The following is a 27,532-nucleotide window of genomic DNA, read 5'->3' as shown; positions in this document are numbered from 1 at the left end:
ACTTTTTATTTTAATATTCGAATATAATTAACAGAATATATAAAATTAAAAGCTTACCCACCTGACAAATTATTTTTCACTTAGATTCTTAAACTAAGGACATGTATGCCTAGACGTTGCCGAGATGTGTTTATAGAAATTTAATGTTTAATGAAAGTTGAAAAAGCCATGAAAGCCTTAGCGAATGTTTTAAATTGGTTTGTCTTGTAATGTAAAGTGAATACAAAGTGATTATGGTAGAAAGTATAGTTTTAGGGGTTTGAAGAATGAGGAAGAGTTTTGGATGGAAGTGTACCGCATCGTCATCCTCCTCATCAGCATAGTTGGGATCTTTGCATTTTAGATCAAAATTTTGTGAATCTAGCGAAAGATTATTGCTTTTTAAAGCAATCACCGTGAAGAACAATGAAATATTTTTCTTCAGATATAAAATTTGGACAACATGTGATTTTAGATTTGTTGTAGTAATTTTGCTAAATTAATTTTTTTTCAAGTAAACTATTCCCAATGGACCGATGAGGTGGAACCTCAAAAGGAAGGAAAGTCAGAAATTGAAGAGAAGAAATATGTGGAATGAATAGAATAAGATTGGAATTGCTCCACAAGAATGCTAAGTTTAAGAAGTTAATGAAAAAAAAAAATGGGACAAATTAAGATTTTCTTCTTCTTTCACTTTAAGAAATATTGATATTATCAACAATCAATATTCGTAAAAAATATTAAAAGTTTGTCTATAAAGATTTTTTTTGACAAAATTCTAACTAACCGAAATTAATAGGTAATAGTGGAATGGATAATATTTATTGGAAAAATTTTATATTCATAGAAAATTATCAAACTAAAATCGATCAATAATTATGAGAAAAATTTGTTGATAATTATTAAAGAAAATCTGCCTATAAATTCTCCTAATAAATATCGTAATCTGATTCATCTTTTTTCTTATTTTCTTCTTCTTCTTTCTTTTAGGAATGAAGATATTATTTTTTTCATCGTTCAAATGCTTATGCATCTCTTGAGATTCAATTACCTCATCCTCTCAACCTCCGTAATACGATTTTGGGAATTTAGATCGATGACATTCACTTTTGATTATCTAAATTGTATTAATTTGACAAAGGATACCACCAAAACTAGGAATAAGAGATGACAAGACACTGATGGAGATGAACTTGTCTACGAGACCATGGAGCTTTTCGTCAGATTCAATGGTTGTTTTGGCATCCACAATGGCAACAACTATGACATTAGAGGATTTGGTGATTTCCACCAAAACGTTTTGCTGCGATGGTGGTGGAGGTGGCTACACAACAACAAGAAAACAGCAAGATCACTTGAAAAACATAAAATTGTAAAAAAAAAAAAATTTAAGGTAATATTGAAAATAAAAAGATATTTGAATTAATTTTACTATATTTTAAAAAATTCGTCAATAAATCTATCGGATAAAAGAAAAATATATTACTGATAAAAATAATTGTTGATAAAAATAGCTATAAATCTCTCGTCCAAAATTTATTGGGTTTAGAGATAAAAAAACACAATATCTCCTTTTCTTTTGTGTACCTCTCTCTTTTTCTCTTTTTCTTTTTCTCTTTGTAACAAAGTGCTTTTGTGACAAAATGTTGTATTAAAACTTTTATATAAGATTTTGATCTTTTGGTTGTCTTTGCCTTTGTCGTAAAATCTTAAAAAGACAGTGGATTTCTGTCACGGTGAATAAAAATTTGGTGTAACTCTTTCAAACGGGTTAACCATGATAACTCTTGATATTTTTTTCCCATCATTTCTATAATTTCTCCGTTATTATATGGTTGACATTTTATCTTTAATACTTTTAAAAATTAAAAAACATTAAAATAATATCTCTTTTCTTCAAGAAATCATAATGTTTTTCAAATACAATCTGATATGTGTATATTATAAGGTAGTTTGGTCATTAATGAAATCATAGATATTCCTTGGCTGCACTCCAATCTGTACTGCTAAAACTAGATTTAGACAGTGACGGTGAACAATGTTACCTTGGCCCATAATTATAAAGGGATATTACCATACGTATGTGTTTTAGTAGTTTGATTAGGGGTAAAGTGCATTTCATTACTTGTTATTAAAGATTGTTATGCATTAATTTTTGTTTTATTTTCTTGTTCTATTTTAAATAAGTTGTTTCTCAACTAACTTTCTTTTTTGTTCTGAATATAACTTTTTTTCACCTCCTTTCAAACTTTAACCTGTACCATACATACATTATGTATAGCATAAGTTAGAATGCATTATTTTCGTCACACACATAAAAGTTTCCTCATTGCATTACTTCTGTCAGGGCCATATTGCCATGCACGTACGATCATACACGTGTATATATTGCATGATTATGTACATCTCATAATCTGGAGTAACGTGCTAGCTCAATTAATTACTTGTTTCCAGGCGATTCCGTTGTGTTATTGAACATGAGCAATGCCAAGAACTTTGTCAATTGTTTCCGTGTACAGATAAGTCTTCGGAGCTATGTTTGTGTTATCTTTCAGCTTTTCCAGCTCACTTACCAACAGGAATCCGGCATAAACAGTCACCAGATAATGAATTATGTAACTGCATTTCTCATAGATTAGATTTAGAACAGTTTGACACCAACCACCTTCTTTTGTTACTTTGCGTATGTGCGTGTGTATCAATTAAAAATTTTTCCCATGTAGTAGTATAGTTGAATCCATTATTCGGGGTCCCTGTTGCTTTTACATCCAGCAAAATTACCCACAAAAAAGGGAACTAGGCAACTAGCATGCATGTGTCTGTTTTTTTCTCCTACCTCATAGTCATAGGTATATAGGAATACAACCTCTTTAATCAATAATTTAAATCGCAAACAGTTCCTTTACACACGCAAATGTTTGATCATATATGGACATGGATTTTGAACCCTATTAAGTAACAAAAGTGTCTAAGTTTGCAAAGAAGCAATTACATAAAACACGTACCTTAAAATGAAAGAAACAAAGTTGAGTATAGTAAAAGAGAAAAGAAGAAAAGTGGGGGATTTGTGTTGATTACGGTTATATATTCTCACTTTGGTGATAAACCGATCTTTGGCATTATTCTGTTGTCGTCGTGCATGGGCAGGTGGAGGAGGGATGAAAAAATTTCTGAGAAAATGTACCATGTCATGAATCATGAAAGCCATAAAGGAAAGTGAGAACATGTGATGCACCAGGTTGTAATTTTCTTTGGCAGCGTTACAAAACCAAAAGTGGGGTCCAATCTTAATATGCCATCAAATCAGTGGGACGATCTTATAGTAGAAGAGGTGACCTTTTTCATGGCAGATGGCTTGAATGAATCGCAAGCTCAATACGTGTCCTCATTCCTTTTGAATAGTCTCTCAAGTAGGACCAGTTAGACAAAATTCAGTTGATTATTTATTATTACTACTTCACATACTGTGATCGATGCATAGGATCCAGTGGTTAATTCAGTGACATCCTAAATTCTGTAATTGTGCTTGCATGCACGATCCCCAATGCCATAACGTTTCAATTTGTTTACTTATGGGCTACCTTCAATTGGGTCATCTAAAGCAATAAATTTCAACCCCTTTGACGTCACAGGGAGAAAAGTTGGTGCTGTTGATGAAATAATGAAATTATCAAATATAGCATTGTGATGTGTCTTATTAAAATGGTGACCGCTTAAAGGTAAGCTTGCTGCTTAGAACTGAAAATTTGAACAGTCATATGGACAAATTGAAACCTGCATTTGGCATTGAAAAGTTTCTACAATAGAGCCAAAAGTGTAAAGTGAAGACAGGGAGAAAAAGAAGCAGATAGGAAATGCATTGCTTGCACGAATGATGCCATTGCTGGGACAGGCAAGAAGCACTGAGCCCCAAAGGCATGCCCCATCCATCCTAAAGGGTTTTATGAGCTGAACAAAGTCATTGAAAGAGCACTGCTTCTGTCACAGCCAGGTACAACACAAGGGTTGATGAAGTGTATATATATATATATATATATATATATATATATATATATNTATATATATATATATATATATATATATATATATATATATATATATACATGCATAGTATACTAGCGATGAACTTAGTTATATTAGATATGAAGAAGAAATGGGTCCACCCAAAAGCCCTGACATTTCATTTATTTCTCTTCTGCTTGGAGTTGGGGCGTGCACCTTTCTGTCTCTACATGCTTGCCAATCAGTTGGACCTCAGCATTCAAATTTCTCCACGTTTAAGTCTGAATGTTAGTATTTCAAAAAAATATTTGACCAATACAGTTTGGCTCTGAGTTTGAGATAACAACACTTCCTTGAACAAATTTTAGGTTTTCAATTTCTTTACTCAATCTCTGCAATTGGGAAGTTAATGAATGGACTATCTTTGAATCTTTGAATTGGTAACAAAGAATGAGATGAAAAAATTATGAAATGTAATCCCTTAAGTTGGCATTGTGGGAATTTGTCCTAAAAGTAAAGAATGCATAGGTGGGGTTGGAAGTTATGAGTGAAAAAGTGGATAAATGGATGGTGTGGCTATGTGAAAATGTAGGTATAATATCCAAAACAGAGAGAGAGGAATGTGGGAGAGTTGTAGCGGTTGAGTTACTGTTGGTGCACAATGACAGGGCAATGCAATGGCACCTTTAATTAGGGGAATGGGTTAAAGACAGAGAGAAGCAGAGAAAGCAGTTGAAATCAGAGGCTACAAAAGGTTATACGGAAAATGGTCAAGTTTTCCAGTAATGGAGGGGTCTAAAACAACAGTTCTGAGTTCCTTAGTCGGCCATTAATTAAAGGGGTGGGTCCTAACACTCACCAAACCACAAAAAAAATATGACATAACACAACCTCTCTATCTTTCTTTCTTTTTTCTCACCCATTCAACCTCACGTACTGTTCATTCTTTTTCTTCCTTTTCATTATACTAATCTTACTAATAACAATAATACTAAATAATCACTCCATCCCATAAGACCCGTTCCAAAAACCTTTCTCCACCCTTTTCACCTTTCTGCTTCTAACACCACTCTACTTCTTCTTCTACAACCATCTCAATTCCTTTTGACTCAATCTCTTTATCTATCCATCCCCCACACCCAGTTTCAACTCTTTCTCTTCACCAAAACACACTCCACAAATTCAACTCTCCCACACTCAATTCCGTCGCATCTATCAGCCCATGTCTCTTCCTCTTTCCACCTCCTTCAACCACATCCTCGCCACCTTTTTCACTTCTTCCCAATCCTCATCACTTATATACTGACACACCGTCATACAACACAACACAACACAACACAACACAACATGGTATTGCATCGGAGACCTCCTATTCTAGCTATCTGGTTGTTCTTGTTTCTCTTCGTACTGGGCCACTGTCATGCCTCTAGAGCAACCAACGTCTTCAAATTCAGGCCTAAATCTCAACATCCCGGTCACTTCTCTGGGTTCTTGCCCAAACGGATGCCTATACCGTATTCCACTCCTTCGAGGAAACACAATGACATTGGGTTAAGAAGTTGGAGATCACCATGACGAGGAAGCAAGCAGAATAGTAGTTTTGTTCTGGGTAAAGGTGACTTCTGCCTTATTTATATTGATTTTATTTTCTCCTTCTTTTCCTCCATCAAGAAACAAGGGAAGACGATTAACTAATGTACATGGCGGGTTATTCATTGTCTGTAGTACGTTTCATCATGTTATTTTGTTTCAAGGGATGTAATAGGTATGATCTGTTAGATGACTTCAAAAAGGAGGAACTGCTTGTTTAGTCTCTAATTTTCTTTCCTTGAGTGTGAATCGATTAATATAGACAATGAAAAATGGTCAACAACAGCTTCATAGAATTTTCAGTTACGTAGTACAATCTCGTTCTGCCGTATACACGACGTGTATGTAGTTTTCATTGTTCAATGCTCACACAGTGCCAGTGGTGTACATGCATGTGTGGTATTTCTTTACTTATATATTAATTATTCAAGATTAATGGTGTTGAAATTAACCGAATATGATGATAATTTGAATTTAAGGTTCATATATGATCAGGATTATATTGAATACGAAGACTTTTTTTTTGTTGGTATAGTACAAGCTGTGGCTGGCATCGAACCTACCCCGTTGAAATTACCCGTGCAAACTCCATTGAAATCGGGTAGGGTGATATCAGTGTCATGCGATGCGTGCGGTTGCGTGTGTTGCTTTCTTGATTTGATATGAAAAAAATAAATATATGTGTGTCTGTACGTATACACTACACTGTTGAATAATTGATTTCAGATTTTCGAGGATTATCTCAGTATCCTCCCACACGAGTTCAATCAAAGAAATAAAACAAAAATGAAAAGAAAACCACCGAATTCTTCGTGTATATCTGTAATGATAAAAAGCAAGTTTGCTTTATGCGGTGTTACTTGTGAATATGCCCAATTAACGCCAAAACTTTGGTATAGGTTATTATTTCATGTAATCATAACTTCTTACGATCTTTGGAGAAAAGAAGAAAAGAAGTTCGACCAAGAGCATGTAGTTTGAGGAATAATATTATTTTAGTCAACACTATAATACTTTCACTCCCAAAGATTATTTATACACTTCCAAGTTTCTCATCTACTGTTTTTTTATTTATCATTATTTCATATATGAAAGTAATATCAAAGTCAAACTCGAATCAAACTTTTAGATTCTACTGTCTGTCAAAACGCTCACGTTAATTTAATCTGGTCGAGAGATTAGTTGAACGTATATATAGTTTGTTTGTGTTGAATTAAAACGAACTTTAAATTTAATAAAAGATGAGTTAAAAGTTTTATGAGCTTAATAGAAGAATAGCTTATATGTAGCAGCAACTATTCCTTCCTTATGTAGTATTTTTCTTTCTTTAATTTGTTATGCAGAGATCTTATCTTAATGTTGTGTCCCTTCTGTCCTAAGTAAATAAAAAGAGAAAATAACTAGCATGGTACCTTGCTTCGGATAATTTCTACAAAATGAAGTTTCATATTCATTGGATTCCACTGGAAGCAGAGATTAATTACCTTTTTCATTTTATCTCTGGTCATTTCAAAAATTAACTCGCTTTTTCCTTCATTAAGACACAAACTACCGATGCATGAACACTTTTATTTACTCGAAATAAATGAAAAGTATAAAGTAATTTCTAACAACGGATTATTGAATCCTTCAGAGGTTCATTTTGGCAACATTGCTTCCAAATTTGAAAAGCACAGCTGATGAATATATCTCATCCCATACGCATTCCATACCTCATGCTACCTAACTATGACGAAATCGAAATATGCATTAAATGACCCTTTGCTAAAAGTCTTCATTTTTTTTCTTATTGGTTGAAAACCCAGCTAGAATCAAACTTTGATTTCAGCAGATCACTGTAGCTATGTTGTGACTCAAGTTTTAATGACCCAGTACAAAAAACCTGGTTCCGTGGCTAAAACTATGGGAAAAGAAGAAGGAGAAGATATTATTAATTATATATAGTAAACAGCTTCCCTATTTCAAGGTGATTTTACTGAGTGTGTCCACTTAGAAATGGTAATGTAAGAATATATATATAGCATGAATGAGAGGGTGAAGGGTAGCTTTCCCAGTTGTATATGAGTTAACAGGCAAACCCTTATCCCAAATGCCCTATGTGATACAGAAATGACAATGGATGCTTTGAATTCTAATTCTGGAAAAAGATCTGTCTGGAAGTTGTTCTCAAGGGTCCCTTTACCTTAGCACCGTCAATTTTTTGTACCATGTTATGTGCTGTTCATATCTGCACTAATTTCCAGTCAAACTTCACTAAACAATGTTATTTATTAGAGAATGGCCCTCTGAAATTTATTTTTCTTGATCATTTGACTACACCAGCAGAAGAGTACCTACCAAGATCCCTGTTTCAAGGCAAGAAGTACATAATCATACCTTAAACAAATATAGAGAAGAAGAATAATAAAAACCTTGGCAGACACTTTACGAGGGAATTAAGAGTACAGTTGAATGGGATTCATTTTTGGATTCTAAGACTCCATGAGACTATAATATATATATATATAACTATGTTTCTTAATCATGGTTTTAAAATCCATGCTTTTCCCACGTTTGTCGTTTAAAGGAAGAGAATAATGAAGATTCAATGCATCAGCTTTAACATAGAGTTTAATTTAATAAGGGATTGAGATGATGTAATATGTTTATCTTTTTAGTGATAATGCAGACTAAGCTCTGATTTGCTAAGATCTCTAATCAGGTTTCTGTGGCTTCGTTCATGTGTAGGGCCATGAATGATGGAGCTGAGGGACATTAATTGTCAAGTCATTTTTCCATATTAATCAAAAGGATTAAATAATTGCAAATCATTACCTTCATCGTAAGTGAATTCATGACCCCACGGTTAAAGCAACACCGGATAATCATACTATATATATATATATAATGCGTATCTCATCTTAATCCAATAACTTTTATACTTTTTACTGTTCATCTTCGTCTCTCTACATTTTTTTTTTAAAATTAAATAAAACACTTAATAAGTAAAAATGATTGTATATGTTTCCAAAATTTTAAAATCATCATCTTAATATGCTACTAATCCATTTATCTTATCTACTTTTCCACCAAGTAATCATAAAAAATTTATACACATAATAAAGTAGATCTAACTATAAATGTGAGTGTCAATACATATATATAATTAAAAATTTTCCCCCTCAAACACTATTATATGGATCTTACAGATTGCAATGGTTTACGATGCAATTTAACCTCACTTGGATTTCTCAATTTTTGTTAGAGTAAAGCGGAACACTATTATATCAAGGAAAATGGTTATTTGATACTACTTGATTACCATTTAAGAATTTTTATAGGAGTAAAATAGTCTTGAGAAAAAATAATTTGTAATTAAAAAAAATATGAATAATATGAAGAATAATGTTAAATGATAATAAAAAAAGTCGTGGTATAAAAATACGTCTCATTTCAAACAATAAGGTGATGTAAAGTTGCACAACAAAGTCACATTCATAGATAGATATTGGGTTTTGCTTATGAGAAAGAAAATAAATAGAAATATGTAAGCGAAACAAGAAAATATTAACTCTTTAGTTTATAAGAGAAAAAAAAAATTATAAAGTTGTTAACTTTTAAAAGTATTGTGAAGATGTTTTCTTCCTGGTAATATATATATATATTAACCCAACTTTTTGAAGGTTTCTCATTGAATAATATTTAAACTAGAAAACTAATAATAGATGTGGACATAATTGAATAAAAAGTGTGATGGATTAGTGTAATGATAGTAATAATACCAGCAGGATTGGTCTCTATTCTATTGACTAGATAAAAATCTAATCTAAACAAAGTATTTATTATTTAATTAACTTCATATTCCGGACATAGTAAATGTGATGACTATTGAAGTTTGCTTTGAACTAAAGATGTTCTCAAGAAGTAACATAAATGTATAAAACCTTTTCACTAATATTTCCGAGTATGTACATATTATATATATAAACTTACTTAATCATCATCCTTAACTACCAGAAATAATGATTACAATAATTAAAGAAATTTGTAAAGACAATTTTTTTTAGTTGGGTTAAGATTGTTTTGTAGCTTAGGCTTCAAAGTAAAAATAAAACAATAATTAATTGATGAGTATAGATATTTAGATTATTCTGAATCATCTTAACATGTTAAAATTTGTGGTTTCATAGTTAAAAACATTGTTTTTGGTGTTTAAAAGAAAAGGAAAAGCATGAGAGTGTGATAAACTTTTGATTATAGGTAGCCACGCTTAATAAATGTTGAACATTATTTCAGCGTATGGAATGATGAAGGAGTATATATGAGTTTCATAATCAACTCATTCACTAATTACTGCAATGTATTTTCTTCTTTTCGCTATTTTCAGATATTTTTATTTTTTTCAAAAACAAAAATATCATTGCTAATTATGTATGTTATTTTATATGATTGGGATAATCACTGTAGTTACGGTGGGTCACAAAATAACTTTATATTCGTCTTTCTGTACTTTTTAACAGTTTTCATGTCTTAATTATTCTTCAATTCCTGAGATAATATCTTCCAAGATGCAATTCTAGTGTGAATTTTCTCCAAAACGTGATTAAAATCACTCCAAATCATTAAAGATATTTTTTGCGATGGAGTTCGCTATTTACGACGCAACAAACATTCGGGTTGCCCATTTTTCACAGTTCTTCTCTGCTACTTGTTCTGCCGTCATGCTTTGTGGTGTTTCTTGAATTTTCCTCCCTTCAAAAGATCAACAAGAACTTGTCTTGGTTGATCATGTTTCCCCCACTAACTTTTCCTTAAGGGAAATAGGCTTACGTGATGGATTATGAAAAGATCATACTATTCCAGATATTTATCGACAAGATTTCCCTCTCGCCTCTGGCTATTAGCGCACCTACTAATACTTCCTACCTCTCTCCTGATTAAACTTCACGAAAAATATATTTGGCATACCTTTTTACAATATAATCACTAAATTACCTTTTTCATTAATACAATAATAACAATTTTATATTTTAATTACTTCTATTTATGTTTATTATTATTTTATCAATAAAAGGATTTGCCGAGCTTTTTGGAAAAAAAAATAAAAAGTCGATTATTAAAAGACTTACCACACATATTTTTTATACGTGAATCATATCAGATTGTGCATGTTTTACTTCTATTTGATAAGGTTTAAAACACAAAACACAGCAAAATATATATTGAAAAGAAAACACAAGCACAATTTTAACAATTAAAAACGTGTGATGACGTGCAAAATCATAAAATATGCTATTAAAATAAATGGTTATTTTACCAGAATTTGAAAATTAAACAGGAAACTTAAGCACCAAAAATACAAGTCATTGAAAGTGAGCTAATTAATATGAAGTTCTTGAGTAATTTACACAGTATTAAAGTTTAGATATCTGTACCACCATTACCCCCACAAAATAATAAATTGTATAGATATACAAGTTTCGAATAAAATACATTGCATCAGTATATTTCTGCTAGGAGGGAAAATGAGCAGCAAGTCCTAAACTTGCCATCGCACGATTGGCTCCCCAAAAACAAAGTGGGAAGGTCGTCAGATTCCATATAGTAATATATACATGAGAATAAGATGAATATTAAGAAAGTGGTTTGCATGATGAACGACGCCAGAGGACCTATATAAGGGACGTGCATAAATTCGGCTACATATAACATTTTATGAATAAAGCAGCAATCGCCAAACACCTTTTTATTCATAAAAAATGCTCTCAAACATTGACTGACGAATTGCGTTTTATTCTTTGATGGGTGCTACGTATCAAGCTTTCTTGCAGCAAGGTTTCACTCTGCAGCATTTATTTTCCCTTGTAGAGAAATGAACAATCTGCTCGGTAATGTGCTTCTGACTTGAAAGGGGTCGTAAAGTCGCCCACGAGCCATAGAATGTTTCAGCAGCTTGTGCAGAAAAACCATTATTGCTAAGGTCTAGTAATTGCAAGTTCTTTGCCTTACCAATAGCAATTGCAAACTGTTCCGTCAAATGACACTCGGGAGATGAATTTCTTTGACACGAACTGGCACAGCTGTCGTCAATTCCAGAAGCAGCAGCTTCCAGAGGAATATCTTCACTATCAGCAACTTCCAGCTTGTAGTTGGCTGCGTTTAAAGTGCAAAGGATCTCTTGATTATCATCAACTTGCATAGTATCTAGTTTCTGCTCCTGGTTTTGTGCGCAGCTTTTTATTGATAAATCATATTGTAGAGCGGAATATTCCTTTGGAACAGAATTATCAGCAATATTAAGTTCTTCAATGCAGCTGTTCTCTGATAAAAGAATAAGTATATTCATAAAATAGTGGTAGCTGTAAAAAACGAATTAACCATATAAAATTTAATGACTACCTGCAAGAGCCTCAATTATGTGAAGGATTCCAGTAAGTCCAAGTTGACACTTTCTAAGAACCAAAACTTTGAGACAGCACTGGGGGTTTACGAGAAGTGAAAATAAAGTATCGCTGCCCTGTGTTTATTAGAGAATTTAAACAAATCATGAATAACAAGACTGATTAAAGTCACAAAATTATCACTAAAACGGTCACAACTATACACCTAAATCAATAAATTGCAAACCAGTAGGTAATGAAATGGTATGGAAAGCCAGATTCTGTTGACTGTTGTAGCAATACGCAAATAAAACTAGCCAAAGAAAGGTGCACTACAATGATATTAGCAATAGAGATCCAGTTACGGGCAACAAACCTCATGCATGATAGGATTTCCTTCCAGGTTTAGCTCTAGGATTGAACAAAAGAAATTAACACTGGTGTTTAAAACAAAGTTACATGTTAGACCACAATATGATAGGTCAAGCTTCACAAGCTCTTCATTCCCTTTGAGCAAAGAATCTACTAATTTTTTCGCCCCTTCCTGCAGAGTATTGCCTCTATCATCAGTAGACCATGTGGGCAAGGCAAACTGGATTAAACAGTAATGGTGTAATAACTTGAACGTGCAGTAGTAGGAAATAAGTTTTACTCACAGTTCCGATGCCCGTGCCTCCAAGCATTAGTCCTGATAAAGTTAAGCTCCCTGCAAGCTCGCAAAGGGTATCGACAACTGGTTTGCCTAGTTTTAGACCACTCATATTCAACTCAGAAAACCTACAATGGGCAAACATGTTTAAATTTATGTATGCTCTAAAAAAATAAAATTTATTTAAGGATGCTGCTACTCGGAGATGGATAGGTGACATAGGTACCATTAATTTTACCTTTTCAGAGTGGAAAGCTTGGACAGAAGATTAACTGTAGCATTTCCAGATACAGGACTGTTGTATCCTGTCAAAGTTAGATCATCGGTTACGCTGGAAGACTACTTGTATCGGGGATTCGAAGATAATGATAGATTCATCATACCTATACATAGATGGGCAAGGGCAGATCTGGAGTCCAATGCATCTGCTACTTTTTGAATAGTTCTGGATGTGACACAACAGTTCTCTATGTTCAAGCTACAAAGCGCTGTAAAACATAATGTAAGTAAACAGAAGTAGAGGAATATCCACAGCAAGAATCCACATACAAGCACATTTGAGAGAATAAACACTTCTCGGCATAACTTAGATATAAACATTTTCACAGCTCAGAGCGAGACCATGTACACTAGAAAGAATAGAAGGGAAGGATATGGCAATGAGTATACTTTTAGAGATGGCAAAAACATTATTAAAATAGCCAGAGGTTTAAGTCCTGCAGCTTACCTGTACAGTTTTTTAAGATTGTCGAAAGATATGATCCACATGCATCAGTAAGGCGGTTTCCAGATATGTTCAGAACTTCTAGTCTAGCAAATAGCAGTGAACACTCGCAAATCTGACAGAAACAAGCAAAGTCAATATATTAGCAAATTTGAGATTACTCGTGCAAAACGAGAAAAGTGTTCTTTTATTCTATGAAGCAAGAATTATAAATAGATTATTAATGTCTAAATACAGAATAGATTATGATTCGAAAATCATTGAAAAAATGGCCTTTGGTTGGGCAAGACAATGATGATATTTCGGTGATTAAGAGCTAATCATTCATTTTGTTTTTCAGAAAGTATCATAACAAACATCAAACGTATGCATCCATTATATTTGAGTTCAAATTCGGGACATATTTTCTTGTTACAGAAACAATCATTTTAGACCTCATACCTAAACATCAGATTTAACAAGAACCAACTTCGGAACAAGGAACAGGTGAACAAGCAAAGATCAGACGGTTGCAAGTAGTATCATACCTGAAACAACGTTGTCGGGCCAAAACGATTACAATGCAAATCCAGAGTTAAGCCACCATAAGATTGTCCCGATGCTGTAAACACTTTTTGAAGTTTTTCGATTGTTCCATTTCCTAAAAATATAATCAACTCACTAACGGTTTAATACATTTCTCGTTATATTTTTATCCATTTTAATTCTTGCGTGATTTTAGTTTCAAATCATTCATTAGTCACCAACAAAAGGACTTGTTACCAGATATAGTCGATAAAATGAGACTTGACAAATTTGCTCACAAGACAAATAGCAGAACCTAAAGAAAAAAGATCACAACCCATAAAACAATGTACCTAACAAATTGTGAGAGAGGTCCAGCATCGCAAATGACTTTTGGGAATGCAGTGCATTTATCAATGGTGTAATTGACAAATCTTGCAGGTCACAATCAGACACAACAATTTCGTCATCTGAAACCTGTTAAGGATAATAAGCCAAAAGCAATTTAACATAAAAACACGAAACAGACTCAACCAAGCATCTGAAAATGAGAAGGCATATCACTGTGCTGTGGCCGTGAAAGAATCGAATCAGATAAGATCCATCTTACCTCTAAATTGTAAAGCTTCGTCAGTACCTTAATGTTTGGTACCTCAGACAACTCCTTGCAGCAATCTACGTACATTTTTATCAAGCGCTTGTGAATCCATCCTGTAAGAAGGATATAAAAATCATGCGTCTCACTTGGAGATAGATGGTGGAAAGCTAAAAACTGACGTTAAATACAGTTTCAATACAGGATAAGCCTATAACTTCCTTTCTGCTATCAACTCCCCATATTTATTGGTTCCATAAATTGCAACTTGCAATGATCAATGTATATCAAGTGATGAGTCAAATTAATTTTAATTTTAATCAATAGATAACAACCGATCAATTAGTCTAGATTTTCAAATATTTATGTCAACTGACCTGCAAGTAGTTAAATATCTTGAGTGTGAAGTTCTTGACGAGAAACCAAATCAGAAGAAAAAAAAAAATACTCGAGGACACAGCATAAAAAATTGGATGGTGATAATACTGAATAAACAAAGAACGCCAATATAGACATACCATCAACAGAAGCTTCAACCATGTCATTTCCCATAACTTCTTTAAGATGTTCAACAGTTTCCAGGGATTCCATATTTCTTCCAGCACATTTCATATGCTCAATAATGGGCAACAAACCTATTCACAAAATTTGTAAGTACACCCAGTTGATGAAACATTGGAGTTGATAAAACTGCAACTTAATAGTAATAGACTAATATTGAAGAATGGAATTAGTTGCTTGATAGTTTGGTGTGGTTTCACACATTTTACACCGAGTATTTATTCTAGGCAATATGAATGCTTCTTGTGCCTTCTGCTAGTGTCGGATAAAATTCTATCCAGATCCATAAAACTCAGCAGGACAAGAATTTGTCATAAACATGTTAGGCACAGCCAAGTTATATTTAGCCACATTTTTTGAACATCTATATGTTGGATCTGGCTGTGTGACATTGCTAGTCTCTATAAGACCTACTGCTAGGGCACATTTTATGCTCCATATGAAGCTTAAAATAATGTAAGATATAAGACTACAATCAAAACATATGCAAACTAAAGTTGTCACTTGGTGACACTAGCTATTGTTCCTCAATATCTGAGTTAGGCCAACCAATTGCTGCACCAAGGTTAATTAATCCAAAATCCTGGAAAAAAACATTCATAAACTTCCCACTAGCTGAGAAAAAGGAAAAACTTAACATATGCCAATCAAATAAAAAAAGATAGGTCACTTAGAAAAATTTATTGAAAATGCATCTTTCTTCACTTTGGGAAGAGTTAACCAATCAATGTTGAAAGCAGAGGTTAATCCATGTTTAAAGAATACTCAATGGTAAATAAGAAAGCAAAAGTAAATCCAAGGTCTGGTAAATTTTTCTGTAATTTATATACAAAGCCAGAATACCCCAAATTCACTTCCTTTTTATATTTTATACAATTATTAACAAATTCAGTTTCAAATCAACTGATCTTCTTTGCTAATATTACTAACTGACAGCAAACACTCAAAAAAAGTACAAATTGCCTACCCTCTGATCTCTTTTCCGACGGAAATTGTAGATAATATAAGCATGCAACTACAGCCTTCAAAGAGTCAATGTTCAACTGATCACCGGTGGTACACAAGGTTGCATCAACGTGTATTATATCATTCCCAATCCGACATGTAATACATTTCTGGGACTAGAAAATAGAGGCAGCAAGTTAGAAAAACAATTATTAGATGGGCATAACAATCTGTAAACGGCATGAACCCCAAATATATTCACACTCCCGTCATAAAAATAAAACTCACGTCATTTTGGGGATGATGCAACCTTGGCTGGGAAATATCATTTTGTTTGCCAGAGAAATCAGTGTCACATTTAGAACCAGTACGGAAATTGGCTTCGGCAAATACATCATTGCTCAAAGACCTAGAATGTCTGCCAGTTTTTGTGGTTGTATATGGACTTGAACATTTGAAAGAAGTACTACTTTCTTCAACATTAGTTGCACTCTTAGATCCATGCTCGGAGATAACCTGCCATCCCAAAAATAGAAAAGGCTAGGCGTTCACATGGACATACTTGAGCAAAGCTCGCACACATGCAACTAAGTGGAGATATCTTTACCTGAATTTTACAAGGACTGGCTTTACTCTTAACTGCAATCAAGACACCATCAATCAGAATATATTCTTGGTACAATGGAATATTTGCATCAGGGCAAAGCAAGCAACAAAGAAAACATACTTGCATTATAAGTGGGCAAATCATCTACCAGGCAATCATGATCTCTTTTGCTCGAACTTTTCACCTCATCGTCATCATCATCATCAGAAAGAATCACATGCGGACGTTTTCGACTAACAATTGTCTGATGATCAATAGGTTGATTTTTCAGACTACTGGGTGACTGCTCTGCTTGCTTGGTAGAGTTGAGAAGACTTTCTTTGTAGGCTGTTTTATTTTTTGATGAGCTTTTTATGGACTGATATAGGGACATAAGTGGTGCGTCGTCTTCCAATTCTTCTCCAGTAATTGGAGCTTTTGATCGTGAAATTGTCTTTGGAAAGCAAATATTATCAGAACCACTGTTAGACAGATAATCGTCTGCTTCAGTATCAGTTTCAGAGCAACAATCGTCTGACCAATTTTTTGCTGCTGCCTCTTTTTCTTTGGATTTCTTCAGTTTATCAATTAGAAGTTTCAACCTCCTATAAAAATTACAATTGATCAGGCACTAAATAACATGCACGTCAAAAGGACCCATGATAATGGAAACAATAAAATGTACTCAGCTTGCATAGTACGAGATTTTTGCTTTCAAGGGTTTTAATACCTAAATGAGTCCAGGAGTAATTCAACAAAACTGCAAGAAATGTATATGTGACGAAACAGACTTCCATGATCCATTTACCTGGTCTCATCCTCATCATCAAATCTTATCATGTTGCTATAATGCATATTTTCCAAGGCAGAGAGTTGCACATCAGGCAGATCTGCTTCAACAGCAATACTATACAAGATGCAATCAAATAATTAATTCAAATCATCAAAAGGATGCCAATATGGTTGCAATTTTTCTAAAGTCCAATCAAGGATAAGTCATATAAGTATTTCGAAGAAGGTGGTCGTGTTTCATTCAGCTACTCAGACTCCATTAAAGATACAAAAAATTTCTTGTTCCATCAGTTTTCCAATTTCAGGAAATATAATCTTCCAGTAAAATTAAATGTATAGATAGTGTTACCTGTAACTCTCTTGAAACGCATCCAGTGCATCTCTCCAATTGCTTGTAGAATCTAAAACATTACCAATGTTAATTTTCACCAGCGCTTGCCCCTATAAGCATTATTAGCAAAGTAAAAGTATCAACTAAGTGACAATAGACACACACAAGCAATCAAAAAAACTCTTTCTTATGTGATAATGTTAATTTCTACCATTATTTAGTTATTTTACATTAACGAAATCAACTTTTCTTTAACTTTTAACCTACTTAATCTCCATCTTCATATTGCTTTCGTAAATAGTTAGATTTTTATACCACTAATCCCCATACCTTTTTGTCTAATTTTGAACAGAAGTTTTCTATATCAAGTCAAACAAGTTGGGGATCTTAGGGAAGCAGAAATGGACAACCAACCATGAATCAAAAGAAGAACACCTATGTTGAGCACCACAAAAGCCAAGCCCAACACTACCAAGATAGAGAGCAGACTCCATATTGGTGTTGGGCACCGCCTTTAGAGTGTTGGACGCCATTTATTGACACTAAGCATCATCTTAACAGTGATTCCTCCTCTATTTTCTGATTGATTGCACCCAGCAGTGGAGGACTTATGTTGGGCGATGCTTTTGCTAAGGTGGCCCTTTTGCCCCATTTCTTCTTGTTCCTTGAAGGATAACTAACTTTGGACACTTGGAATGAAACAGAAAAAGAAAAAAGAAAAATCCTCTTTGGAGAGCTTGGAGAACTATTAGGGCTTGTGGGAACAACTCTTCATCCTTCTTGTATCTCCATCTTCTTCCTTTATTCCATTTTGTATTCTAGGGCTCTCCATGATTATGGAGAGCTAAACCCATTTTGTTGGCGCTAGATGTAACCATATATATATATATATGTTAGTATTCTTGTTTCTTTGCTTAATGTTTATTATGGTTTGATCACTCATAGCTTGATGTTTGATTCATTAGGTATTAGAAAATATCTTTTGTAATCTAGAATTGAAAATTGTATTTAGAAATTGAGCTTGACTCATTAGTTGTCTTTAACCCTAGTTGTTAAAGCATGTTTGTTTGTTAAGAGCTCAAACCTAATCTCATTCTACTAAGGGATTAATGTTTTAGTAAATTTGTTGGTTGACTTCGATATTAAAATAGAAAGGAGTTGAACAAATAAGTCCATGAGAGTGAGAACAATGAAATCTAACCCCAACAATAACATTTCATTTCACTTCTAATCTTTTCTATCTTCCAAACGTTGATAAACTTCCAAAGTTGTTTCTAATTGTTTCTGCATAGTTTTAAATTTGTTGCAAATAACAAAAATTATGGATACATTCTTTAGTCTAAATTAGTTATTAATTGTATAGTTGGCTAATATTGCATAAGTTCCTTGAAAAACAATACTAAGACTTAATAATTACTACCTGTACAACTTGATACATTTGCCAAAGAGTTAATAATATGAATACAAAAATGTAGGTGTCCCGTAAGGATATGAAGTATTATGTGACCCATCTCTAACTAAAATGAAGAAATTCTCGTGTACGCATGAATACAGTACACTGAATGACTATGATTTTATTATATAGAACTTTAAAATAAATCTTACTACAAAAGAATTAACTTTGGTGTCACGAGTTGTGTTGTATTTATATTGTTGTATTGCTTAATTTCTCTGGACATGTACATTGATCTTCTTTTGGAGGGTCAATGAATTGGCAAACAACTAAATCTTATAATGTTCATCTTTTGTGTATATGGATGTATTCAAAGTTACTTCCTCTTATCTTCGTATATAAATTATAGGATAAACCACACAGATTTTGAAAATTGAATATATGAGTAGTGGTTTGGAGTCTTTTAAACCCCGATTTGCAACATACCCAGGGCCTGTTTTGTTCACAGCTTAATTCTAGAAATATAATTGCTTACTTTTAAAAGGTCTTCAAGAAGCTAAAAGAAACGGGTGACATTTTCTCGAAAAATAAGCTCAAACAAAAAATACATTCATATTAGCAATGATGTCAAATCATCATAAATATTTCTAATTTTGATTTGTGTTATATATTGAGTAAAGTAAGATTGAAGCGGAAAATTTGAATTAAATTTATGTCAGTGAAAAGTTACCTCTAAGTTACCAATATTTTTGTACATTTGCCAGCTCTTTTTGTACCATTTGATAGCTTTGTTGAATTTTCTCAGTTTCTGGTATGATTCTGCAACATCCAAATATGAATCAGCCAGCCTCTGCCTATCACAGAGTTCACTTGCTATTTTCTTCTTCTCCTTTGCAAATTCACAATGCTAAACAAAACATTGTTTAGTAAGAAAAGAAAGGTCAACTTAAGCAATAACTAAACATACCATTGCTTCAAAAAGTCTCCACTCGAACACATCATACTAATGGATCATTGAATTATCAAATGTGGAGCAAGACATAATATATTACTCAACAAGTTTATCAAAAAGTCTCTGCTTGGACACATGATACTAATAGGTCATTAAATCACAAAAGGCTTTCCAATTGAATAAATTGCACAGCAAAACAAACCATCTATCTATTCCTGAAAGCAACAATAGTAGACCAAACCAAGACTTCTTCACTTGTAGCATACGAGGTAAGAAAAAGGTTAAATAAAGATATTGATATGATGGAACATAGCGAGGCAGGTGACGCATCTCTTTCCGTAATATGAGAAAGAAAAATTGAGCATACTGAAGAAATGAAATCCACTTGGTGTAGCGAACATAGGTATCGGATAAATTATGAACTGCCTCGTCGAATCGTGAAAAATCCAGACAAAATAGTCATTCCAAGACAGACATATTCAGTTAACAGAATGATGATAAAAATAAATAAATAAATAAACACGAGATAGAACACATACCTTCTCCCACGCAGAGATCGTCCTTGCCTTCTCAACAAGGCGTTCAACTACTGCATTCTGCTGCAGCAAGAATTTCCGCTCATGCGATGTACCTCTAGCTGCGGCTATATCTCTCTTAAGCTTTTTAAGGCTTTGCTCTTCTTTCGTTATATCAGCCATTACCTTAACAGCTTCTCTCACAGTTTCAATGTTCTGCTCAATTTGCTTAACCAAGGCATCTTCATCCTCCAAGGACTTCGCCAAACCAAGCGCCTTATCGTAATAAGCCCTTGCATCATCGTACCTCTGAGTCCGGTAATGCATTTCACCAAGATTAATATACCCCTTGGCCTCCCCTTGACAGTGTCCAATTCTGTTACAAATCACAATATCCCTCTTGATGTTTTTCCTAGCTTCATCCCAAAGCCTAAGCTCCATATACACGTTCCCAAGGTTGTGATGAAGCCTACTACGGCCATCATCGAATTCAGCGACCTCCTCTTCATCACAAATCTCCAATCCAGTAGTTAAAATCTTCCGCGCATCGTGCAAGTTGTCAAGATCAATTTCAAGCATGCCTATGTTGTTGTGCGCGTCGATGTACTCCTTCAGAAAAGAAGACTTGCTGTTCGGAGGATTCTCCTTGAGCTTCACCGCGAGATCCATCGCGCACTTAAAGTACTTCTTCGCGTTGCGAATCGAATTGTGGTCGTGATCCGATCGCGTGAACAATTCGTGGTAAGTCCGACCGAGTTGCGTGCTCGCTCGCTGCTGCTCAACGATGTCGTTTGCATCTCTGGCGAGCTCGAGGTGCTTTTTCTGTGAGCGGTAAGACTCTCGTTGTTAGAAAAGAAAACATAGGTTAGGGTTTTGAGAGGTAGAAGTACTGACCTGGAAAATTAGGGCGTTTTTGAAGTCTTCGAGGCGGAAGTACACTTCGCCGAGGGATTGGCAGGTTGGGAGCAAGTGCTTCTCCGGTAAATGTTTGAGCGAAATTTCGTAATCAATTCGGAGCCATTTTAGAGCATCGCAGTAATCTCCACGGTTTTTCAGTATGTCGCCGATGAAATTGGCCCACCGCGCCTCCTCCCGGCGGTTTCCCTCGTCTTTCGCGTTCTCGTATGCCGCTTTCGCGTTCCGGTACGCCGTCTTCAGCCCCGCGTCCATCTCGAAACGACGGAGAATGTTGTCGTTGTGGGTTTTCTCAGAAACTTTTCTTTCTAGCGTGGGATTTGCGCGGCAAATGTTGAGGACCCCGCAATGTATTCAAGGTCCGAATGAATTTGCTCTCTCCCGCCAAAAAACACTTTCATTTTTTTTTTTTAAATAACGCTTTTCATCAGAATATTTTTTAATTTCTACCATATATATATATATATATATATATATATATATATATATATATATATATATATATATATATATATATACACACACATATATCTATCGTGGGAATTCAAAATGTATGGACAAAATTTATAAAAGTTTATAAGATTTGAAATAATTAATGGATTTTTAAACATAGATTCAAAATTACGAGACCTAAGGAAGTAAAACAAAAGTATAAGATTTAAATAAAAGAAATGTAAATTAATAAAAAATTTAATTTGTTAGTAGTTGATTAGTTGTAACTTTATATTTTCATATATTAACACTTGATAAATTACTATTCGAATGGTATATGTTTGTATTAGCTGTATGATTCGTTTATTAATTTAATTGAAACCTTATCGAAATTAAGTTCTACAATTAAATTAGTTCATATACTGTACCGAAATTTATGATGACATTAAAGAGAGACGAGACTATACAACATGTAAAAAGGAAAAATCCATTAACATATAGAAAGACACTCTAGAAAAGTATAACAGTTTAAAATGAAATTGTTCTATAAATGTGATATTCACATACTCTTTTAAAAATAATATGAAATTCATAAAAAAAAAAATCTTAAAAGAATAATGTATCAAATTTGCACACTTTTAAATTTAAACTCTCAAACTTGTTTGAGTTGTAAATTTTGTTACTTAAGTATCACTAAATTTTGTAATTATTTATTGAGAAAAAGTTCTAAGTATCACTTATTAACGTATTTCATCATTTTTATATTATCGTTATTGTTTAGGATAAAAGGGTAAGGTATATTTTCATTATTTGTTCCTTTTATTATTTTCTCCTGAACATAGTGATAAAAAAGCTCGTCTAAATATGCCTTTAATATGTGAGATACGAGTATAGATTTTCCAAAAAAAAAAAAAAAAAAAAAAAAAAAAAAAAAAAAACGTGTATGTTATTAAAATTGAATTTGAATAGAGCAGAGGAACTCTATATCCATGAAAAGAAAACTTGTTGCCAAGTGCCATAACAAGAAACATTGAATCACACCGCAGTATTTACATTTGAACTTCACCGGCGTGAGAGAGAAAGGATGGGACACAACACAGCAGGTAAGACTATTAAAAAGACTAGTAAAACCTGATATATCCCTCGCCTCAAAATCTATTGAAACTACACTACGAGACCATCTTTTGTGACATTCTCCTTCTAATATCCAAGATGGCCTGGTATCTTCTTTGGGATAAATCATTCATTGCCTCTTGATACTTCTGTTCAATCATTTGTAACTCTAATTTCAACTCACCCTCAGCTTCAGACGAGGAGGAAGCGATGTTCAGAATATTGGAGAAGCCTTTCATGTCCAAAAACTTGCTCTTACGATCATATGATGCCCCAATTTCAGATGTAGGTGAGGATTTACTCCCTCCATCAAATTCTGATTTAGCAGACATAAATGAAACCGTGGAAAACTTATTATCATTGAAGTCAGTTGTTGCAGATGCATACGACTTCTCAGAGCATAGATCATCTGCCTTGGTTGCTTTCTGAAGACCACTGCACTCGTCAGATAAAGCCCCATCGATATCCATATTGTCAAGGTTTCCTTTTGTAGCTAATATTGCAGAGGAGGTAGAGGGACCTAAATCTTCAGTCCAATCTTTTGAGCTGCCTGTGCATTTTGCTAACTCCAATTCTCCCCGTTGGCTCACATGAGTTTGTTTATTACTAGGAGAAACCAAGTGATCAATTGCTACACAGGGTTTCCAGTCAGCAATCAGATTCATCAATAACAAATCTATTAACTCAGCTATGAATTTAACATTCTGATCAGCAAGCTCAAGTTGCTCAACCATTTCGCTTGAAACTGAGACAGCAGTGTCACTGTCAAGGTAGAAAACGAAATGGATATTTCTTGCTCGCCCTGCATATAAAAACCAAAGCATATAACTTTTCACCAACAAATTTAAAAACAGTTGTTACAGAGTAGAAAGGATTTATAAGTTATATACTGACCTCCTTGATCAGCTATCCGCAGAACCAATGATACAGAGTTCTTATCATGTTCTTCACCTTTTAGGAAGAAAATATCACCTCTTTTCTGCCTTCTTATCTCAACACTTGTAGAACGTGATGCATCATCAGTGGATTTGTCAAATATAGTGATCGCTGGAAGCTCACATGTGTCACCAAGATCCATTGGAATGTCTCCATTACGAGCACTAGAAGGACCTTCTGACACCATACAACGACTTTCAGAGGCTCCCAATTTGGGAAGAACAATATGCCGCAATGGAGAAGGACCCTTCTTTATTGAAGCATTTATTTGAAGAAATGGGTCCATCAGAAGCTCCTTGGCTGACAATCTTTGAGATGCTGGGACTAGACATTTCTCAATAAATGATTTCATTTCTGGATCTTTCACTTTAGAAAGCGAAGCAGGTTTTATACCCTGCAAAGTCAAATATTGTGTGACCCAATAATCTTAGTCATGGCCTGCGGAAAAAAAAAAACAAAAGAAACTTGTTAATTATGAGATACTCACGGATGAAACTTTCTTGTATATCTGAGCTGAGTTTCTGCATTCGCTGTAAGGATACTCAGAGGTCACCAACTCAAGGATGCACATGCCAAAGGAATATATGTCAGCTAATTCGTTGTAATTTTCATCATACAGCTCGGGTGCCATAAACTCCGGGGTTCCTACCAGGATTAGGTAGGTTTAAACAGAACGAGTATATTAATCAAACAGCGTTGGGACAAAGAATCAAAATCTATTACCATTACTGAGAAGAGAAAATGATTAAATTTTTATGTTAACTATGAACTAAGAAAAAGATCAACACACACACATATATATACATGAAAGAACAAGAAAGCGCAGGGAAACCAAGGAGAATACCAATAACACTCTTGGCATTACTTCGATTCAAGAAAGTTGCTAGCCCAAGATCTCCAATTTTAACTTCTCCTTGGTGACCATTGATAAATATATTATCACATTTCAGGTCCCTGTGAATAACTGGTGGGTTGTGACCGTGGAGATAGCTTAGACCCATTAAAATTTGTCTTGCCCATCCTTTAACGGCCTTCAAGTCGACCTTCTTGTGTTTTTGACGAAACCTATATCATGCATTGCATCCACTAACGAAAAGGTTGATTTCACAATAAAAAAGCACAAGGATGTTAATATTATGTACAAAATGGAAGATGAACGTACTTTTTGAGGCTACCCGAGGTAAACAACTCCGTAATCATATTAACGGTCCTGCGCCTGTCATCAATCCAGGAATCGTAGAATCTTACTATGTTATGGTGCTTCAGTGATCTCAAGAGGTGTAATTCTGAATATAGCCTATCTAAGTCACCGGGGGATTGCAACAAGTCATCAATCTGAACCTGACTCCACGCAACTTCAACTCCATTGACTCCATCAAATGCCTTGTAACTGATTTATCCAGAGTTTTAAGGAAAACATATATAACCAGAAACAATCAAGGTTAACCCCAATCATAAAATTCTTTTTCTTAACCACAAAAAATTGCACAGCATTGTATCGAAGACCTAGACACCTCTGGCAGTAAAAAAATGTTTAATTTTCGGCAGCACAGTAAAAACAGTCCATAATAAAATAAAGCATCGTTTTCTAGTTACAATGCTGCCACTGAATCGAAAGCAAACATGTATATTAAGAAAGTAACGGATACACAGTTTTAAAAGCTCCTCTGCCGATCACTTCTTTGTACTGTTGTGAATGCAAAAGCAGAATTAGCTCGCTACATTAATACGTAATTGTAATTTTGTCCCAAAGACAATAAATATAAACAATGGAAAAACAATCATATTACCTTGATGTAGGTGCAAGTTGGATCAATTTCAACAAAGTCAGGATCAGGAGGCTCCAGATAACCCGCACCATCTTCTGAACTTTCTGTCCCCTCCAAACTCATTTATACGGCACTGTGATCCAGACCTACATTCAATTCGAAATCGCGAAATTGAAAACCCAAGCAAACAAAGGATGAATACAAAAAATTGCACCAGGTCACGGTCAGGAAATTACGTGAATGTCGGAAGAGAAAATAAATGAATGCAGCCCAGTTTGTCCTTTTTACCTTAAGAGCGGCTACGAGAACCTGATCGCCAAAACAGAACCCTAAATGAAATAGAAGAATTAGTAAAACAATGGAGATACGAAGTTTGGGGAATGATAAACATGACACTTTTTCTGTATCCAGAAAACACTGCTCTCTATTTATAATTATCCATCTTAATTCTCTTCCTTGTAAATAAATATCTTAGCAGATCACAATCATTGCTTGTTCCTGTCTCCGTCATCTACATTCTACATCGCCGTCACACTCCATCGTACACTGTCCTTGTCGTTTTCCCATGCTTTCATGGGACTACATATACTACTTATACTACTATATACTGATGCTGATGTGTGTATATACTAATAACTGAAAACATCCTTAATGGGCCTAGAAATGAAGACCCATTGGCCCAATAAGATGCTGACTACAACATATGAAAAATGTAAACGGTGGCGTTTTATGATTTTAGAGTTTTGTTTCAATTGGGTGTGCGAGAATGGAGTTCCTGGACGAGGACGCGAGGCCAAGGTTCGTGTTCCAGTCCGGTGCCGTTGCAAGCACCGAACCACCGTACCCGGACCACAAACCTACCAAGCCGTTCCTCTTCGTCACCATTTCTCTCTCTTCGCTCTTCCTCGCTCTATCTCTCTTCTTCCTCGAATCCGAACCCTTCAAATCGCTCCTATTCTGGCTCGCGCTCTCTCTCCTCATCGGCCCCTTCGCTCCCCCCTCCCTCACCGGCGGCGACGTCCGCGTCGGCCTCGGCGAGATCGTCAACTTCCCTGATCCGGAGCCCGAAACCGACGACGACGCTAGGAAGCCTCCGCAGCGGCGATCCAGACAGCGGAGGCCCGAGGAAGTCGCCGCCATCGGCCCAGTGGTGTCCGTCAGCACCGCGGAGAAGAAGAGAGGAGGAGGCGGCGGAGTGGAGAAGGTTTCGACGGTGGTGGAGGAGAAGGATTGGAGCGAGGAGGATGTGGAGGTGCTGAAGAAGCAGCTGGTGAAGAATCCGGTGGGGAAGCCAGGGCGGTGGGAGGCTATAGCGGCAGCATTCGGCGGAAGGCACGGTGTTGAGAGTGTGATAAAGAAGGCAAAGGAGTTGGGGGAGAAGAAAGTGGATGATTCGGATTCTTATGCATTGTTCTTGAAAAATAGGAAGGCGTTGGATAAGAGGGTTGTGGAGGAGAATGGGGGTGAGGACTCGGTGACGGTGGAGAAAGTAGTTGAGAATGGTTGGAGTTCTGGCGAGGATATCGCGTTGCTGAATGCATTGAAAGTGTTTCCTAAGGATGTTTCAATGAGGTGGGAGAAGGTTGCTGCGGCGGTTCCCGGGAGATCCAAAGCTGCTTGCATGAGAAGATTTACTGAATTGAAGAAAGGGTTTCGGAATGCAAAAGCTGCAGCCGAGTGAACACTGATCTCCCCAGGATCATTTTTTTTGTTTAATTTTGTTATGATTTATATTGTTTTTGGCTTTGATGAGGCATTCTTTGCACCTTCCTATCGGTAATACTCATCATCCTATGAGTAATACTTAAATTCTGTTCGTGTAACTTTATGAAATGCATTGATCTGAAGAACATATGTATTTGGAATCTCTTATAGTGGAAAATAGATATT

At 34.9% G+C, this 27,532-nt stretch overlaps 3 protein-coding genes across 6 annotated transcripts in view; 1 reads left to right on the top strand and 2 right to left on the bottom strand.

The window, feature by feature from the left end:
- Window positions 1–10,990: 10,990 nt before the first annotated feature.
- Window positions 10,991–21,736, bottom strand: LOC106774367 (tonsoku-like protein). Its single transcript, XM_014661346.2, has 20 exons — window positions 21,372–21,736; window positions 20,502–21,299; window positions 19,741–19,917; window positions 17,636–17,727; window positions 17,303–17,401; window positions 16,636–17,099; window positions 16,516–16,547; window positions 16,197–16,424; window positions 15,931–16,084; window positions 14,921–15,037; window positions 14,418–14,518; window positions 14,161–14,284; window positions 13,831–13,943; window positions 13,307–13,418; window positions 12,963–13,067; window positions 12,818–12,884; window positions 12,587–12,707; window positions 12,307–12,474; window positions 11,950–12,067; window positions 10,991–11,871 (listed from the first exon to the last, which is right to left on the bottom strand). The coding sequence occupies exons 1-20, from the start codon at window positions 21,645–21,647 to the stop codon at window positions 11,366–11,368; spliced, it is 3,972 nt and encodes a 1,323-aa protein (XP_014516832.1). The 5' UTR covers window positions 21,648–21,736; the 3' UTR covers window positions 10,991–11,365.
- Window positions 21,737–22,770: 1,034 nt separating this feature from the next.
- On the bottom strand, window positions 22,771–26,246 carry LOC106771550 (probable serine/threonine-protein kinase WNK7). Of its 4 annotated transcripts, none has more exons than XM_014657549.2 (8): window positions 25,879–26,246; window positions 25,664–25,788; window positions 25,523–25,560; window positions 25,036–25,263; window positions 24,718–24,938; window positions 24,361–24,518; window positions 23,832–24,267; window positions 22,771–23,739 (listed from the first exon to the last, which is right to left on the bottom strand). In XM_014657549.2, the coding sequence occupies exons 2-8, from the start codon at window positions 25,763–25,765 to the stop codon at window positions 22,994–22,996; spliced, it is 1,929 nt and encodes a 642-aa protein (XP_014513035.1). In that variant the 5' UTR covers window positions 25,766–25,788; window positions 25,879–26,246; the 3' UTR covers window positions 22,771–22,993. The 4 variants fall into 4 exon arrangements, with proteins under 4 accessions (XP_014513035.1, XP_014513041.1, XP_014513049.1 ...); XM_014657555.2 differs by having other exon boundaries at window positions 25,931–26,246; XM_014657563.2 differs by lacking the exon at window positions 25,523–25,560.
- Window positions 26,247–26,360: 114 nt separating this feature from the next.
- Window positions 26,361–27,532, top strand: part of LOC106771584 (dnaJ homolog subfamily C member 2) — a 6,097-nt gene continuing 4,925 nt past the window's right edge. The window contains exon 1 of the mRNA XM_014657579.2: window positions 26,361–27,331. Coding sequence (XP_014513065.1) covers window positions 26,409–27,323 — 915 coding nt within the window. The 5' untranslated portion in view covers window positions 26,361–26,408 and the 3' untranslated portion in view covers window positions 27,324–27,331. The remainder of the gene's footprint in view (window positions 27,332–27,532) is intronic.

The sequence above is a fragment of the Vigna radiata genome, chromosome 1 (assembly GCF_000741045.1).
Source record: "Vigna radiata var. radiata cultivar VC1973A chromosome 1, Vradiata_ver6, whole genome shotgun sequence".
Classification (NCBI taxonomy): Eukaryota; Viridiplantae; Streptophyta; class Magnoliopsida; order Fabales; family Fabaceae; genus Vigna; species Vigna radiata.
Note: the sequence above shows the minus strand (reverse complement) of the source record. Positions and strands in the feature narration are given on the sequence as shown.